The 17,645-nt window shown below is 31.7% G+C and overlaps 2 protein-coding genes across 3 annotated transcripts; one reads left to right on the forward strand and one right to left on the reverse strand.

Annotated features, from left to right (window-relative positions):
- Positions 1-772: 772 nt before the first annotated feature.
- On the forward strand, positions 773-2,244 carry LOC105834069 (pre-rRNA-processing protein TSR2 homolog). The gene is made up of 3 exons (XM_012676285.3): positions 773-942; positions 1,436-1,517; positions 1,588-2,244. The coding sequence occupies exons 1-3, from the start codon at positions 874-876 to the stop codon at positions 1,923-1,925; spliced, it is 489 nt and encodes a 162-aa protein (XP_012531739.1). The 5' UTR covers positions 773-873; the 3' UTR covers positions 1,926-2,244.
- On the reverse strand, positions 1,989-16,030 carry LOC105834066 (patched domain-containing protein 3). Of its 2 annotated transcripts, XM_028191275.2 has the most exons (12): positions 15,708-16,030; positions 7,812-8,058; positions 5,902-5,972; positions 5,584-5,796; positions 4,745-5,322; positions 3,880-4,503; positions 3,672-3,802; positions 3,433-3,594; positions 3,084-3,354; positions 2,624-2,745; positions 2,322-2,490; positions 1,989-2,236 (listed from the first exon to the last, which is right to left on the reverse strand). In XM_028191275.2, the coding sequence occupies exons 1-12, from the start codon at positions 15,884-15,886 to the stop codon at positions 2,211-2,213; spliced, it is 2,793 nt and encodes a 930-aa protein (XP_028047076.1). In that variant the 5' UTR covers positions 15,887-16,030; the 3' UTR covers positions 1,989-2,210. The 2 variants fall into 2 exon arrangements, with proteins under 2 accessions (XP_028047076.1, XP_012531735.1); XM_012676281.3 differs by lacking the exon at positions 15,708-16,030 and having other exon boundaries at positions 7,773-7,952.
- Positions 16,031-17,645: the final 1,615 nt, after the last annotated feature.

Here is a 17,645-nt window from a genome sequence, read left to right on the forward strand (position 1 = left end):
CAGTTGTTACAAGAAAGAAAAATATTTATACTTAAATTTTTATTTTACTTGTAATCTAAAAAATATTATTAATAATGATTTATTTAGTAATTTTACATAATTTATCTCATTTGTTTCAAAGTGTTAACACCATCCGTTTAATAAAAGATGACTTTTCTAATATATATGTTAGTTAATAATAAATAATAACATTTATTGAGAATCAATGTTTAATTAAAATATATTAGGTTTTGAAATAATACCGTTATGATAGAAACTTGATAGACAAAATAAATATTTGTAAATAAAATAATCTCTGATATTACTTTAGACAATACTTTAAAAATACATGATTGTGTTACATATAATTACTATTTTAAAGTTAATAATCTTATCATACATTAAAAACAGATTATTTTTAATTGTAATAATTAAATTATTTATGTCGTACTTTTTAGGTTACCTGCTACAAACTCACGGAACTCGCAGCTTGCTCGTGATGATTTGGCTATACCGGACAGCATTGAGTTGTCACGAATCATGATGATAGTAGATGGTTGTGCTTATCATATATTTCGGTCCTAGAGAAAATTACTCGGATACCCATTGGCCTAGTTTACATCGTGCATTTGATACGCGTATCAAGTAGTGAATTTAAGCTGATCAGCCAATGATTAAACACATTCACTAGTTATTTACTATTTGATACGCGTATCAAATGCACGATGTAAACTAGGCCATTATCGTAAACACCCATTATCTAGCTTTTTTTAAGATACTGGTTAGCTATCTTTTTTTCCAATTGTTGGCAACACTGTTCAGGATCACAGGGGAAGAAGAAGAAGATATTCAAAGTCAGATGGTCATATGTTCGAACGTGATTGTTAACCTAAGATGGAGCATACTATGCCATTTTTTCTAACGATCACGCAACGTATATTCAGTAATTGGACAGCACTAAAAGTAAGCTCTTGCAATGTTATATGAAATAATCCAAAGATATTTTTTGTGTTAACATATAAGTATTCATTTTTTTTTTTATAATAAATTTTAAGTATACATGTGCTTTATATTTTTACTTTACATGAAACGAGAAACAGTAAAAACATAAAAAACAATCCATATTTAAAAAATAGAAATATTATATTATCATGAACTCTGCTTATGTTTTTCAGCTCCTCTGCTTTTCACCTTTACAAATTTACTCGATAGTCATTTATGCTTAGATTTACTTTTTACTTTTACCAACAAAGTTTTAATTATAAATTCTCACGTTTATTTTAATATTTTTACTAAAAATATTTGTATAATTTATTAAAAATTTATATATAAATGTTATATTAATTCTAATACTTATTTTTTTTAAGAAAACTTGCAGAATATGAACAATATGTGTACATTGTATGCATAGATTAAATAATGGTTACCTTATGTAATAAAATATATTTATTTTTAGTTGGCAGTAGAACATGATATGGGTCCAATAGAAAGTGCAAGGGAATTTTGTTCCTACATAACAGATGTATTATATATGAATGGTTAATTTCACAATTTTTAAAAATATATGTTTTTTGAATTGTGTTCAATTAACTTTTGTATTTTTTGTAGAAGGATTGGTTAGCAGCCAGATTGCTGATGAACTAGATGATTATATGGACAATCAATTTAATACAGAATTACAAGACGACAGCAGTATGCAGATAGCAGAAGAATTACTAAGGTTTCATCGATATTGTATGGAAGGCAATGAGTCTACATTAAAAGTGGAATTTGAAAAATTACCACCATTACAGTCATGGCTGAATTTAGAACCTACTCAACCTCGACAAACTGATCCTCAGCCAGCAAAGCACAAGCCTAATAATTTGGATGAGGATATGGACATAGATAAAAATGAACCTGAGGAAGATGGGTGGACAATGGTTACAAGTAGGCGGAGTAAATAATTTTCAAGTTCTTTTTATACGAAAGATATCTTTATTTAGCAATTTTTTATGCTTGTGTGTATATGTGTGTGTGTGTGTGTGTGTGTGTGTGTGTGTGTGTGTGTATAATATATATCATATATATGTATGTATATATAAAAGAATGGAAAGACAGCAAACATGAGACAGACGCATATATTGTAATATGATATGCGTGCATTCGTTCCACAATCATACAAATTTTAGCACTACAATTATCTACAAAAATATTTTTACCTAAGTAATCTTTTGAACCATTGCTAAACGTCATTTAGCAAGTACATCTTTTGTATCTGTAAAAGAGAAATAAAAAATGAATTGGTTTTTATTTATCTTGGAAAATTGCGTTTTGTAGCATTGAAATTTTAAAGGTGTTACCTCTCCCATTTTGGGATAAACGCACGGTGTAGTAACCATTGTGATATTGCATAGCCTGACTCTTTTTCGGACTGTCTTGCTTTCTCTCGCTGGGTCCTGCTAGACTCAATATTACTGGCAGAAATAGTAATCCGTGAAACAAACCAAATACCACTACGGACGTGAATAGCTAAAACAAATAAAATACATTTGTTGATTTAATTTATTGATTCACTTGAATTTGACAAGAGATGGTCGAATAAGATACATGTCGCACTTTCATTTCTTTAATAGCAATTGTTTTCATAGCATTATACCCATACCTTGAAAAAAGCTGTAAAAACGTAGGCCTGACTGAAACTTAACAGGACAAAAGCGAGAAATGTGCTCATACCACCATTAAACACAGCCGGTCCAATAACGTTAAACGTCGTTAGTGCCCGTTCTGCAAGTGCAATAAGATAAGACATTATAGTAACATTCTAAGATTATGCATTATTGCGGAATTATAATCTTTCACACAAAAAATATTAAAATGTATATGCAAATTATATAATATATAATTTGCAATTTTCTTCAAATCGTATTATTTAAAACTCTAGATAATGTGTTTAAAACAATAAGCTTCTATAATAATAATTTAATTTATTCAAATATATATAAATAATTTTTATTACTATTTTAGGCCATAAATAATTTTTTAAAATCAATTTTATCGAATAAAAATCCTTGAGCTTAATTAAAACTAAAACGTGCAGTTTTAATATATTATTTGCTAGCAACCATTTTTGTTGCCACTCGAACGTATAAATTCTAGTCCCACATGCGCAGCATAATCAACTGCCAGTCCGGCGCATAATAAAATCATAATAGCTGACGATATTTCGACAGTCAATCCCAGAAAGTACATTGAGCCTAGAAGATCGATGAGTGTGAACAACACGCAACACATCACCCAGAACGATGCGAGTAGATTTCTAAGTAGCACCAGTGTTACTATTCCTACTGCCATTATTTCCAAGCTCAAGTTCCTGATTAATTCTTCACCAATAATCTACAAAATCCATCAATCGATTACATTTATTAATCAATTAATACACTTGAAAAACAATTCTCAAGAGAAGAATTTTACCTTGTTCGATGCCCATGCTATATAATCCAACGAATAAATTGCGATATAATCGCATCCCTTTGTAAAGTTCACCGAGTTCACGACATCTCTAAGAGATTGCATAGCGCGTATTTGATCAGACGATGTGCTTATGGGAATGTGTTGCACTGGAATCTGAGATGTCTGAAAGTATTCCTCATGAAAAATATGCATTTCACAAAATGTTAACTTATAGTTAAAATGTATTCTTTTTAACGTACTGTGATATTGTAGTCGTTAAATGGCAGCTTATCAAATTTTATATTCTGAATGTACGCTTGGCCTTTCACCGTAAACAGGAGAAATTCCGTAAGTGTGTTATAGTATTCATCTTTATCATCGATATAATGCACTGGCGAATATAATGTTAAATTAAATTAGTAAATTCTATATTAGGAAATGTAAATTTTATTTGAATAATCATATTACCTTTGCCAGTAGTGTTCAACCATTCCTGATATGCTGTAAACCATGGGTCCAGAGTACGATTATTGACATAGGGATTTTGCTTGAGATTGTCCACCAGTTGGAACAGTGCATGGCGATCCTCATAATAATCCACTCCTGCTAGGTATATGTTTACATTTTTGCCAAACTTCGGAAAATATTCTTTTAATTTGTTGTTAAATTGTATGGGGTAAGACTCTTGATTTAAATAAGCAAGTGGATCAAAGTTCTGATTCAAGTGAAATATCGCCCATATATTAACGCTTAGTAGGACAGCAGTAGCTAATAGAATGATTGTTTTTATCGATGTTTTCATCACGCAAGGCCCGACGTATTTTTCGAAAATGAGACGTTGAAAGTTTTGCTTGCTGCACTCGTTCGGTCGCCAGTTGGGTAGTGGCTGACAACAGCAACCCTCCCTTTTCGCCGCCAATCGTTTTTCGTCGTATACCAGACAGCTGACAAAGAATGTGATCTCATAAATGTAAAGAAATACTATACCCATTGCGGCGAATATACAAAAGGACTTCAGGAACGGCATCACTGTTGTCATACCGATGGCAAAGGCTACCATATTAGTGAACGACGTCACAGTGATGGACATACCTATGAAGATAAGCAAACTATTAGTCGAAATATTAGTGGAATTATATCTGCGTCTTTTTGTCTTGAAAGTTTTTGTTCCGATGATTCTATTAATGTAACCATCTCGTACGATCATATAAGCTTTTATTATTTTTAGTCTATATCTATTCTCGAAATTTCCAAAATACATTTGAAATGCATTTACAGATAATACACGTAGCATAAATTTACTTCTTTTATCAAATTTAAGACTTTGTCATACCTGAGATTTGAAGAGATTTTGCTATACGAGCAGAGATGTCTAAGGATTTTTCTACCTCCGATATAGTTTCAAGACTTTGCATAATAATGAACATGTCGTCAACGCCGATACCAAGAAGCAAAAATGGTAGGATCGGGTGCACTGGGCCAAAGGTAAATCCCATGTAGTAGCACAACCCGTAGGACGATAAGAGGGCCTGGCCAACCACGGATATACCCATGAGGGATAGATATATACGTTGTTGCATCACATTGCATCGGCCGATCATCACAATCACATAAATTGTGATTAATGATATGCCACAGAACAATACAGTCATATTACTGTTGATCACTTCGTGCAACATGTCCTGATAACTGCGTAGCGTCGTCGCATAGATCTCCATGCCTGGTGGCAAGGTACGATTTGATTGTAGTACCTTCTCGAGGAACTCGATTTCCCATTCTGGTGAATTTGGATTGGATTTCTTCAGTAACCAGTAAAGAATCGTCGCCTTCGCCCTCTTTACTCTCCCGTTCTGATCGTATTCAACGTCGCCCAACAACGGCGCAATGTCAGATAATATATTCTTGGTATTCCTGTATGGAACGAATTAACATATCAAGAAGGAACATAAAGCCATTGTATTGATCACATGTGTATTTTATCAAAACTCAAAAAAAAAAAAAAAAAAAAAACAGGATAAAGCAAATTTAAGTAAAATCAATGTTAATAGAACTGCGCGAAACTAAATCTGAAAGCAAGTTTTACTTAAAAATAAAAAATTATACATATCAGTCTGCATTTTATTAAACGATTCAATTTCATCGATTTTGCGATGCAAAATTTTAGCACCTTACTTGTTTTGCAGAGTTGCAGTAACATCCTTTAGTATCTTAGTCTTTGTCAATCTATCGATATTTCTACCATCTTTCTGCCATATCTTTAAGAACGATTTATGGATACAGGGTTCCTTCGCCATCGTACTATTTATCACAGGCAGATATTCTTCAGGAAACTCAGTTTTATCCATGGTTTCCCATTTATCATCTTCTTGGAACCATGTAAAATATCTGTTAACAATTAAATATTTTATAATATAAATTCCAATTAACAAATATTTTATAATATAAATTCATATAAACTAATCATACTTTTAACATAAATAAAATACTTACCCAGCACACACATCTTCCCAAGTGTTATTATTTATTACTATATTCTTTACATCTTTCTCGATATCTCTGATCTATAATTAAGCATATAATCAAATAATCAATGCAAATAATGCAATCATATATAAAATAATCTGTAATACATTCTTTAATTAAATGAACATTACAAATTGATAATCGTGAATAATTAATATTCATTTAAAAAATTATTTTTATTCTAACGCATAAAAATAAAGATAGTTTAAAAAAAGTGAATATATGTATACCTATCCGATGATCGTAGTTTAATAGTTATTTTAAAAGTATGATGTTTACTTGAATTTTATAGAATTTCTTGAGAATTTTGTCCGAAAATTTTATTTAATTCCTTGAGATTTTGTTCGAAAATTTTATTTAAAATTTTAGGCAGGATTAGACAATTTTTTAGTGTGCAGTGATTAAATAAATTTATTTTGTTATTTTTATAAGATTGAGAAATTAAAAAATGCTAAAAAGAAATAATATGGTGTAAATGAACGTATACTGATCTGCAATACACGGATCTAGCTCAGCAAAAGTATAAAATTCATAACGTGATTAAATGCTCAACATCAATTTAGAATAATATGTATTATCTTAAATTCTCATTTTTTATTAAAAAGTTGCGAGTTACACGCGAATAAATATGGATGTGTCATATTTATTGCTAATCGGTTATTGATTTTGTATTATCAAAAATTGGAAAATTAATTGTTGATTTTGTTCTCCTTTTTTTTATTTATCGAATGTATCGAAGTCATCTCGAAAGTCTCGAAGAATTGTTGCCTTTAATCCGCGATGCTGATTGGTTCTTTCGCTGATCATTGAGCCGCATGCTTTGTAGTGTTTGACAGTTGTGTTTTCAAGTCAAAATTGGTTATATCAAAAGTGTGTAAGTAATAAGGTAAATAATAAAGATATATTAAGTAATAATATAATAGGGAATAACAATATCTTTAAAATTTTATCTTTTAGAAAAAAAGAAGGAAAACAAATAAATTGGTAAGAGAAAGAGAGAGTTTCGACTTTTGTAGAAAAAAGAAACAGAAGAAGAAACAGCGACTTTTATAGAAAAAAGGAGCGGAGAGAGAGATAGAGAGAAAGAGAGAGAGAGAGAGAGAGAGAGAGAGAGAGAGAGAGAGAGAGAGAGAGAGAGAGAGAGAGAGAGAGTGTGTAAGAAAGAAGAAAAAGAAGAGTGTTAGAGCATTAACAGTAAATATTATTGTATTGAGTATTTTATGTAGTTAGTAGCTCGCAATTACATATGTTATTGGCTTTTTTTTCTATGTGTGTGTATATTTGGACGTGCGCGCGCGTGTGTGTGTGTAAAATTATGTAAATTTATAAATAATTACATAATCCTATCTTAAAAAAGGCATGTAATGAAGCCTCTTTTCCGCGATATTGATTGGTTCTCTCGCTGCACTTACTTCGTGTTGCGAGAATAACTGTCATTGCGATTGTATTTTAAGCTGTCAAATTTGTATAGATGGTTATTGTTGTAATATATTTTTTAAAAGTAAAAAATAAAAAGTCAAATAGCGCGCGCGAAGCGTGATGTCTAGTATTAACAAAAATTATAACAGAATTAATTTTCTCACAGCAGAGAGAGAAATAGAATTTAAATTTAAAAATAAAATTGTCCTGAGTTCCATACACTAACATTCTATAAAAATTCCCGTTTTCAAGGATTAAAAAATTCCCTGTATACAAAAAAATTTTCAGATTTTTGGTTTTTTTCCCAATAGTAAATAACTTGTTAAAATATGATAATATTATTATGACAGTTTTAAATAAACGTGACGACAATTAAATTAACTATCGCGGGAGAAGTGTGCATTAATGTGGAAAAGAACCTTCGCTGATACTCGAATAATTCATGATCGCCTATGTACCGATCGCAGCACTTCGGGATCCAGCACGTTAGGAGCAGTGACGATGACACTTTCATGCCTGAGATCATCTCGGAAATGCTCTTTCACCCAATAAGCGTCCTTGCGATATATAGAATCGATTGGCATATAGAGCTCAACTTCGTCAATCTCCTCCTTCCAGAGTAACAGTCCGAAACCACAGATGAGATTTAGGCACAGGGAAATTATTAGCCAGAGCCATGGTCTTGTAGCTATACTAAGTCCAATTCTGAAAGATATGCGAAAATAAAATTGAGGAGAATTAAATTAAAAATAAACATATAAAATATTTATTTTAAAATTTTTAAATAACGAACGTACATGCATGTGTGTATATTTTCAAACACGAGAGAGAAAGAGAGAGGGATGGGGAAGAGGGAGAATAAATGAACAAAAATTAACTTAATTAAGCACTCATTTCATATTCGAAAATGCTATAAACTTGGAACAATAGCTGGACACTTGGCATATTAAATTATAGAAATTTAATTTGTGATCAGAATAATCGACAGATAATAGTAACCGATAAGCTGACTATCACCGAGGGCAATGATCTTCGAATTATATAAGAAATGTAAAAACATGTCGACATAGTTAGATTTGCTAATCTTGCATAATCTGATTTTAACCGACAATATTTCCCATTTTTTCTTCTACTGGAAATAAAATATTTACTATCTAATCGAAACTTATTCTTTTGTAACTTGCTATATATATATATATATATATATATATATATATATATATATAAAATACACATACGTATATAATATTTATTGTTCTCGATAATTATAAAAATCTTGAGATTTTGAAGTTTCGCTTGTGGCTTATTATAAATTAGACGCACTCAAGGTTACTTCAGGATTGCACGCAATCAAATTTTCAGTTGACACGAAACCTATCTTCTCCTTTACCAACCCCGCTATCATCTAAGTCAATTATGCTATTAATTAATCGCTAATTAAAAATATGGCAAATGTGCACCGTTGTATGTATAATGCTCTTCAGATTGTTGCCTCATAAATGAGATCTTTGACATTTTCAGACATGCTACTTCAAAGACACGTTTAAGAATACCCAATAAAATTTCAAGAAATCTTATATATGAATATGATTATTTTATATAATTAATTTATATAAAACTCGAGATTTTACGAATTTTAAAATATTTGCAAAATTTTTAACGTTATTTATCATTTCTATCTGATTTCTACTTAAACATTTAATAATGAGGTATACACATAACTTCTGCTATACGTGATTTTCATTCGATGTCGTTTCTCGAAAGTAGAAACTCGAAATTTTTAGTAACATTAACTCTCTTTAAATTTCCAAAAGAGATTTTTAAAGAATTTGCTGAAGCCGTGTTTAGCTCAAACGAAAATCTATTCCCGTGGAATTTGCACGATTGATAATGAACGATTTTGTGCGAGCTTGTTACGACATTGCGAAAATTGGCTGAATTTCGCATTATATGCGGTGTTTTTCGTCATGTACTTCTCTCATTTGGGAATGATGATCGTGAACTGTGTGAGTCGAGAAATAGACTCTATAGCGAACATAATAGCATCAAATACATTTTGAGATACATAACAAGGATTATAGGTATATTAAACTGGCTGAGCCATACCATTAGAAAACATCGATTTCTATATCCGAATTATTTGTTAATTATTTACTATTTTTTGCTAAAAAAAATTTTTTTTGCTACAAATCAGTGATATATTTTTTAAGACAAAAAATCAGTGATATATAAATAATTAGCAAATAATTTATATATCAGCGATTTACTAAATTCGTTTAGTTTGTATACGTTTTTGTGTAGTATCTTGATATTAAGCTATCTAGCCACCGATAATTTTTTTGTTGGCTAAAGCAAAACATTTTTTTGTCACAAAAAATAGCAAATAATTAGCAAATAATTCCGATATAGAAATCGATGTTTTCTAATGATATGGCTCAGCCAGCTTAATATACCTAAGGAGAGAGAGAGAGATTATCGCGAATCGTATAAATATAATCTTTCTTTTTTTAAGACAAATACTCGGGTCTAATTTTTTCCTTGTCTCTCTGAATTTCTTTGAATAGCAAATCAATAATGATAAGGATAAGAATTTTGGGGGAATTTAAACCTTACCGTCTTAGAGTTCGATAACGCGGTCAAGCGCGATAGGCTTTTTGAAATAAATATACACCTTACGTATTAAAATGTAAACATTAATATTTCATTTTTTATCGTATTATTCAATAAATGCATATTCTAGTTATTTGCATAATTTTATTTTCCATTTACGGAATGTAAAACCAATGGCGGTGTATGCTTATCTCAAGGAGCTATCTTGAGTTATCTCTCGCAATGTTTTTGTTTATTCTTGATAATAGCGTGTAACTAGGAGCTTCTTGCTTCTGTTCTACGCGAAATTAAGAGATCGCGTTTTTTCTCCATATCGTCGCATGTTTCATATCGAGGCAACTCATTTTTTATTTACTTTCGATGCATGCTAATGCATGCGTAAAGCAAAACTACGACAACTGTATGTGATGCGTGATCAGACAAAGCATATGTATTCATCAAAAGATTAACAAAAATCTACGTGTTGTCATATTTATTCTAGAAAAAGCAGGGAACGAGTGGAAAGGGAGGGAAGAGACAAAATATATATAATCAAGAATATACATGTGTGTGTGTGTGTGTGTGTGTGTGCAGGGTGTTCCAAAACATGTGGGTTAACGCTCGTAAAAAGATAGAAGGAATCGAGATGAACATAAAAGTTCAATATTGTCTTGGGTTAGGTCTTGGGTTAGATCCATCAATAACCGAGGTATTAATTTTTCAAATTATGTGAATAAGAGCGCCGAGTGAAGAGCTCGATCCGCTCGAGCCATAATACGGAAGAAAAAATCTATCGTGAATGTACGATAAACTTTCATTAATTTACTGTTCACAATTACGATAGAAATTAATTAGATTATTTGTAGATTCCATACGTTAATATCTCGATTATTGGTGGACCTAACCTAACCTAACCTAACCCAAGACAATTGGACTTTTATGTTTATCTTCCCTTCTACCTTTTTACGAGCGTTGACCCACATGTTTTGGGAAACCCTGTATATATATTCTTAATTATATCGCTTATACTTTTTAATTTAAAATTTTATTCAAACTATTTTATTATTTCGATTTATAATAAAAATTTTTATCATACATGATTAACATAATTAAATGTTTATCTTGGATATTTTCTATCAATTATTTTCGATAGATCGGTATTAAAAATATATGAATTATAACTTATTATGCATATAAAATATAATATAACGAGCTACGCGCGCATGCGCTGGGAATTAAAAAAAGGAATTAACAAAGGTGTTCGGAGAAAGCCTCAAGCGAGTTAGGGAGACCTTGAACTGCTCAAGGTTTCCCTAACTCCTGCCCTTTCTCTTCAATTAATCTAATCTACCTTATGACTGCTTGCATGTGCCCCCCGTTAATTCATCGTAAAATGGAAAACAAAGATGACATACAATAACAAGAACGTAAATATTGAGAATATATGTCAGCGATGTAACGCTATTACATAAATTTTTATTTCTGGAAATAGTTCTCCAGACACAAACCTCATTTTTCTTGCGTAAATACACGCTCACGTTATCACCTGAGATGATTTTTACACCCCACTTAAAAGTCATTGTTATTAAGTATATACTGATTGCTCTATAATTTATTAATATTCTAAAGGTGCTGTCCCATGGTAGCCGGAATCCGGAAAACGGAGTCTCGGAAAAGTAATGGAGAGGGGGTTAGCCAATCAGAATCAGCTTATCATTCCGAGTTTTTGATGCCCCCGTTCCCCATGGAGTATCTTTTACGGAAATTGGAAGAGTATTCTAAAATTGTTTTTAATTAAAAAAAAATTCTTTATTATCCATATAATATAATATATATAAATTACACTTTTTTTACTAATTCTTTTACTACGGTAATTTTTTTTTGCTCTAAAATAATAAAAATAAATTTTCTGACTTTTAAAAATTTCGAAAATATTAGTACATGGGGAACCCAATCATAAAAATTCCGGACTAACAAGTTTGCAATTTTTGAACCTGTGACACCATGATATATTATTGATAACTATTTATATAAAATTATTTATATAAAAAATTGTATATTTATATTTTATTTTGTAGCTATATTATGAAATGGAAAAAAATAAGGATAATTTTAACTGAAGAAATTATTAAATGGAAACAAATTCCACAATCATCAATAATTATAGTAGCTAAATATGAATTATTTCTAAAAATTAAAAAGTTAACATTTTTCTTATTATTATAAATATATTGGTTATTTAATAACCTATTTTATATTTACAAAAATATCTTACAATTTCTTTTAATGAAATACGTATCTTACAAAAAATTATAATTATAGTAAATAAAATAATTAAATTAATTTACCACTGATATGGTTTACTCATAGTGAAAAAAATTTTTGAAAATATTGTCAAATGAAATGAAAAGTTAACCTCGTTAACCTCGTAAATCAATCTTTGTATTTTTTGAACGTGCCTAATTGCCTACTAGGAGAAACGCGTCAAATTTCTGATTGGCGCGTTTCTCCTGATCCTCTCTCTATATTACTTTTCCGAGATTCCGTTTTCCGGCTGCCATGGGACAGCACCCTAAGGATATTAGTTAGATTTTAGTCAATATTTTTTGAAAAGAGAAAGAAGAAACAAAAAAGTATTAAACAAACGGAAAAAGTATATTAAGCAGTTTAGTATTACATTTTTTTTAAATGAAGACATCAGTTAATAAAATGTTTTTGTATTGTGAGTTTTCGATGGGATTATACATTTAAAGATAAGTTCATAAAGAATATGGTAATTGTTAGAAAAAAACCGAAGAAGTATATACCATCTTTTTTATAACAATTAAAATAAGACTACGTTGTCTCATAAAGTTATTTTTATTGTATTTTGTTTTTGCAGAATTATTAAAAATGGTTTGTTTTTGTTATATTTGTTCATTATATTGTACAATTGTAAAAATTGTATAAAAAATTCAATAAAAATAAAAATAAAATTTATAGAAATGCGTGATATAAACTTTTTTTAAAGCATAAATATAAAGATTAACCAATACTTTTTAACTTAAAATCTCACTCAATATTATTTTATTATTTTGATTTATAATAAAAATTCTTATCATGCATAATTAACATAACTAAACGTTCATCTTGGGTGTTTTCTATCAGTTATTTTCAATAAATCGGTACTAAAAATGTATGAGTCATAACTTTTTTATTATGCAAATTGGGTCTCGAAATCTCTGAAAGACAGGTGTAGATTTTAAATCAGTGAAAAAAAAATTTACTGTAACATAAGAGCTTTATTTTTTGACGTTGGGGTGTAAAAATAATTTTGAGTTAACACGTATCTTAGCACGTTAATTCACGAGTTAATTACGATGATACGTGGATTCGCTTTGACATTGAATTAATCTTTTTCTTTAGTCGCTCGAAGAGAATGCGCTAGAGACGCAACGATGTAAATTAACATAAAAAACATTGCAAGATGAAAACATAATAAAAATAGACAATAGTGTCTTAAGGGGATCCTAAAGTCATCTGTTTTACATTCTGTTCAGCCATTTAGTTTCGAATTGAATTTACAGAATTGAAAATCCTTTTACACGTTTGAAGTACGTACACAAATAAACCCGAAGACGATTAGATTAAGATAAAAAATGCAAACAAATTTTTAAAGTTTATTTGTTCATCAAAATGTTCGCTTTAAAATACAAGTTATGTAGTTTATACGTACAAATGAATGGTACACCGCAGTTCGGAATAGATTGAGGAATAAAACTATATTCGTCAAATTACGATTACAAGCCGTAAAAGTTTTTTATTGAATCAAATTTTGTTCATTTAAGCGCTTTTATTGAGAAATCTGTAATGTAGTTGCGGGCTGCCAATTAAATAAATGATTCATGCAATTTATTTGTTATTGTTTATAATTTTTATTATGCATATTAAACGAATTATGTATATAATTCAATCAATGACATATAATATTGTAGTGAATACCAGAGTGTAACACATTTTGAGAATTAAATACTTTATAATTATGTAATAATGCTAAATGTAAACATTACAATTGTATTTCAATATTAATCACGTACAACTTATATTTGATTTGATTAAATATACAGATAAATATATAAGTTATATATTTGCAAAATTTATACATATGATTAAATTAAGCGTTAATTTTTGTCTTAAAAATAAATGCAATGAGTCAATATGACAAATTCTTGATTTGTTCTAATATATAAAAAATATACAAATTAAATACATTGTATTTAAATTAACAAAATAATGCATTTGTATCAGCTAAAGTACCTTCAACTTTGCGTTTAATTTGTTTTTATTATTTTACGTTGTTAAATTTACAGACATATTTATATGAATTACACAGAACTCAACTACATATAAACAAAACTATCAATTATGTCTACTATAATCAAACATGCAATTATAATTAAAAAATATGTAATTGAGATAAGATAAATTTATTGATCATTCAATTACATTTTCCAAAAGCATTGATATTACTAAACCGACTGTTATGATTATTAAAACAATTATTGCTGATTTTTGTTCATTAATATATTGATGTTACTTCAATAATATTAATTTTAATTACACTGATTTAATTGATATAACAGCATTTTTTCTGTGTAGGAAATTTGGAAAGTTTTTGAAGTGCACTGCGGATACAAACAGGTACGAACGGACTGTACTTAAATTTTTTTTTTTCATTTAAGTATCAAGTTTACATCGGTAAATTTTTCCTATCCGCATTATAGTTGTAGATACACGAAGTGTTGTAGATAAACTTGTATCAGATTGAATTATCTAACCGTGCGAGTCTCCTCATTCGTTATTCATGAGAGTCTCGTGTCTTTTTGATCCCGGCAATGATCTTTGTTTTCGAGAAAGTCTTTAGATAAAAGTCTTCGATTTTCAGCAATACGGCTTCCATAATGTCGAATTGTCATGCGAATGTCTCAAACCTTTGCGTGCAGTTAAATGACAACCGAGAAAAGAAGTTTCATTTCTTTTTCTTTTTTAACTGAATTTCTTGCGCGATTTACCTCTCTCTTCAACGAAAAAGAAAAAGGAGGGAGGGAAGAGGTGGAATCGTGCAAGAAGTTCTGCTGTAAACAACGGGTCAAAAGATTCGCCTTATTGTCTCGCTCGCTTTCTTTTACTTGCGTTTTCTGCACGCGATATTTTTTCCCTTTTTTTCCTCGCGAGGATTTATCATATATACACGGGCAGTGTGTTTCGTTTTAACAACGCAGCGCGGGAAGCGGGGAAGGTGCAGCGAGGTGCAAACGACCGGGCCTGACGTGTGCCGTGTATCCAAGCGGAAATACTTCCGAGCATTCTCCTTTTCTTCGCGCAGCCGGCGTCGAATTAACGTCCGTTTTCGTGCGCGTCCGGGACCGGGGATCGCACGTCGAGTCGCGACGTGCCAGGCGGCTACGGGCGAGAAGGACGAGGGAAGTAAGCGGCGAAATGCGTCACGGAATATATACTCGCGGTGGAAAGTAGAAACGCGCGGCTAAACTCGGACCTCCAAACTGCGAGGCCTGCCAAATGGAATCGACGTATACGCGGAACGTGATATAAACAATAAACCCGGGCCAGCCGGGAATCAGGGAGCGACGGAATCGAGCGGCTCTTCCTCCCCCTCGTCGCGTGCGCCATTGCGCACCCAAACCCTTCCGGCGACGGGCGGACGGGAGCATGCAGGGAGGGTGAAAGAGGAAGTGCGATCCCGTGCACTTCCGCATCGTACTCACCGGTGGAATATCCGGTCGGAGTTGAAGTGAAAGTCAAGCAGTAGCTCTTTGCAGCTATCCCACGTGACGGCGATCGATCCTCGTTGTCGGTGCTTGTCGTCGTCGTCGTCGTCGACCGTCGTGGACGTGACGGTCGTCTCCGTCGTCGGCGTCACCGCCGCCGCCGTTGTCGTTGTCATTGTTCAGCTGTCGACACGCGTGTCTCCACTCGGACGACAGTGCTCGCTGCCGCGTGTTCGATTGTTGACTGGCGCACCCGCGGTCCGCGGCAGCGCGGGCTACCTTTGTTGTCGGACGGTTCGACCGACCGATCGACCGACCGACCGACTGACTGCAGGCCAGCCAGCCGACCCGAACGAGCGTGCGTGCGTGCGAGCGAATTAGCGCGGCGCTCGCTCGCTCGCGGTACAACACCGAATCCGTGTATAATGCACGTGCACACTGTTGAAAAGGAAAAACCTTGCTGTATGACTGTATATATATATCGATTAGTAAATTCCGTAGTTTGTAATCGATATATAGTCTGCAGTAAGCTCCGAAAATACTGTTAGCTGAGCTGAAATAGGACGGTGAGGAGCGCCGTAGAATAATTGTATACACTCTTTTGATTAAACAATAAAATGCTTCATACTAAATTTCAACTTTGCATTTGTCTCACAAGAATAAAAACTTTTCACGATACGGTGATTCAGCATGACTTGCGACTACAACACGCGCGTATTCTCGGATCGTCTACCGGAGGCGAGTGCCGCGTTGCTTCGGAACATGTGGCTGTTACGAACCGGTCTTTCGAAATTTTAGATAGATTATGAAGGATCTGAACCTGGAAATTACGCAACATCGATTCTGGAACCCGGCAGTCCGTGGCGCTAGTATCATATACGTACGAAGTATCATATATTGTATAATACATTACTTGATTTTATATATATTATATGCCATTTGCACGTATTCAATTCTTAGAAAAAAATTCAGCTTTTTATTTATAATATAAGAGTAGCTATTATAAATAAGATTATATATTAATATATATATATTATACAAAAAATAATATACAAAATATACATTTTATAATAGCATTTCGACCAAAACCTATCGAAACGTGCTATAAATTTGAAATAAATCTGGCCAGTCAGGTCAAAACAAAACTAATTATTCGAGTTTTTTATAATAACATCTTTGCATTAATTAAGAAGTAAAAAATTTAGAGTAAAAATAAACTAACTTTTAAAGTTTGTAAGTTTGTATGTAACATCTTTATAATTCATGCTATGCATGTACTTTCCATAATAAAAAAACTACAAGTGTTCCAATTCTAGCATTTTTTTTGTAGTTTCTACAGAAAAATGCTAGAATTGGAACACTTTTGTAAATTTTTGTAATTTGTTTTTTAGAATTTTGTAGAAAATTTTTCCGCCAGGGTACATAAGTGATCTTTTTTTTTTATAATTGCATTACTGAACTATTATTAATAAGTTAAAGTAAGACAATTATATTTTTTCTCATTCTAAAGGCTGGAACATTTAAAAAAAAAACTTAAGCAGCAAAATTTAAGCGAATTGGCGGATCAGCCAATCAAGAATTTAAGGCAGTAACGTAAAATAATAGCAAATCCATATTGTTGATTTCCTTATTGTTTAAGGCCGCGTTCCAAAATTCACTGTCAGTACCGAAAATCTCTCATTAATATTACGTATATTGTAGATTTTTAGTTCGGCAGCCTGTGCCTTAGTACTTAAGTTTTTTGTTGTGTGTCCCGGTCTTAATGTATATTGCGTCAGTTTAGCAGTGCAGACCAAAGAATTTCATTGCCTTTGAAACGGCCAGTTACAGTTAAGGCGAATTCACACCTTAGCAGAAAAGCAGGAAGTAGACATTATATACATTATTAACGTACTATACGTAAATTATCGTAAAATATTGTAAAATGTAGAAAAA

This window comes from Monomorium pharaonis, chromosome 3, assembly GCF_013373865.1.
Source record: "Monomorium pharaonis isolate MP-MQ-018 chromosome 3, ASM1337386v2, whole genome shotgun sequence".
Taxonomy (NCBI): Eukaryota; Metazoa; Arthropoda; class Insecta; order Hymenoptera; family Formicidae; genus Monomorium; species Monomorium pharaonis.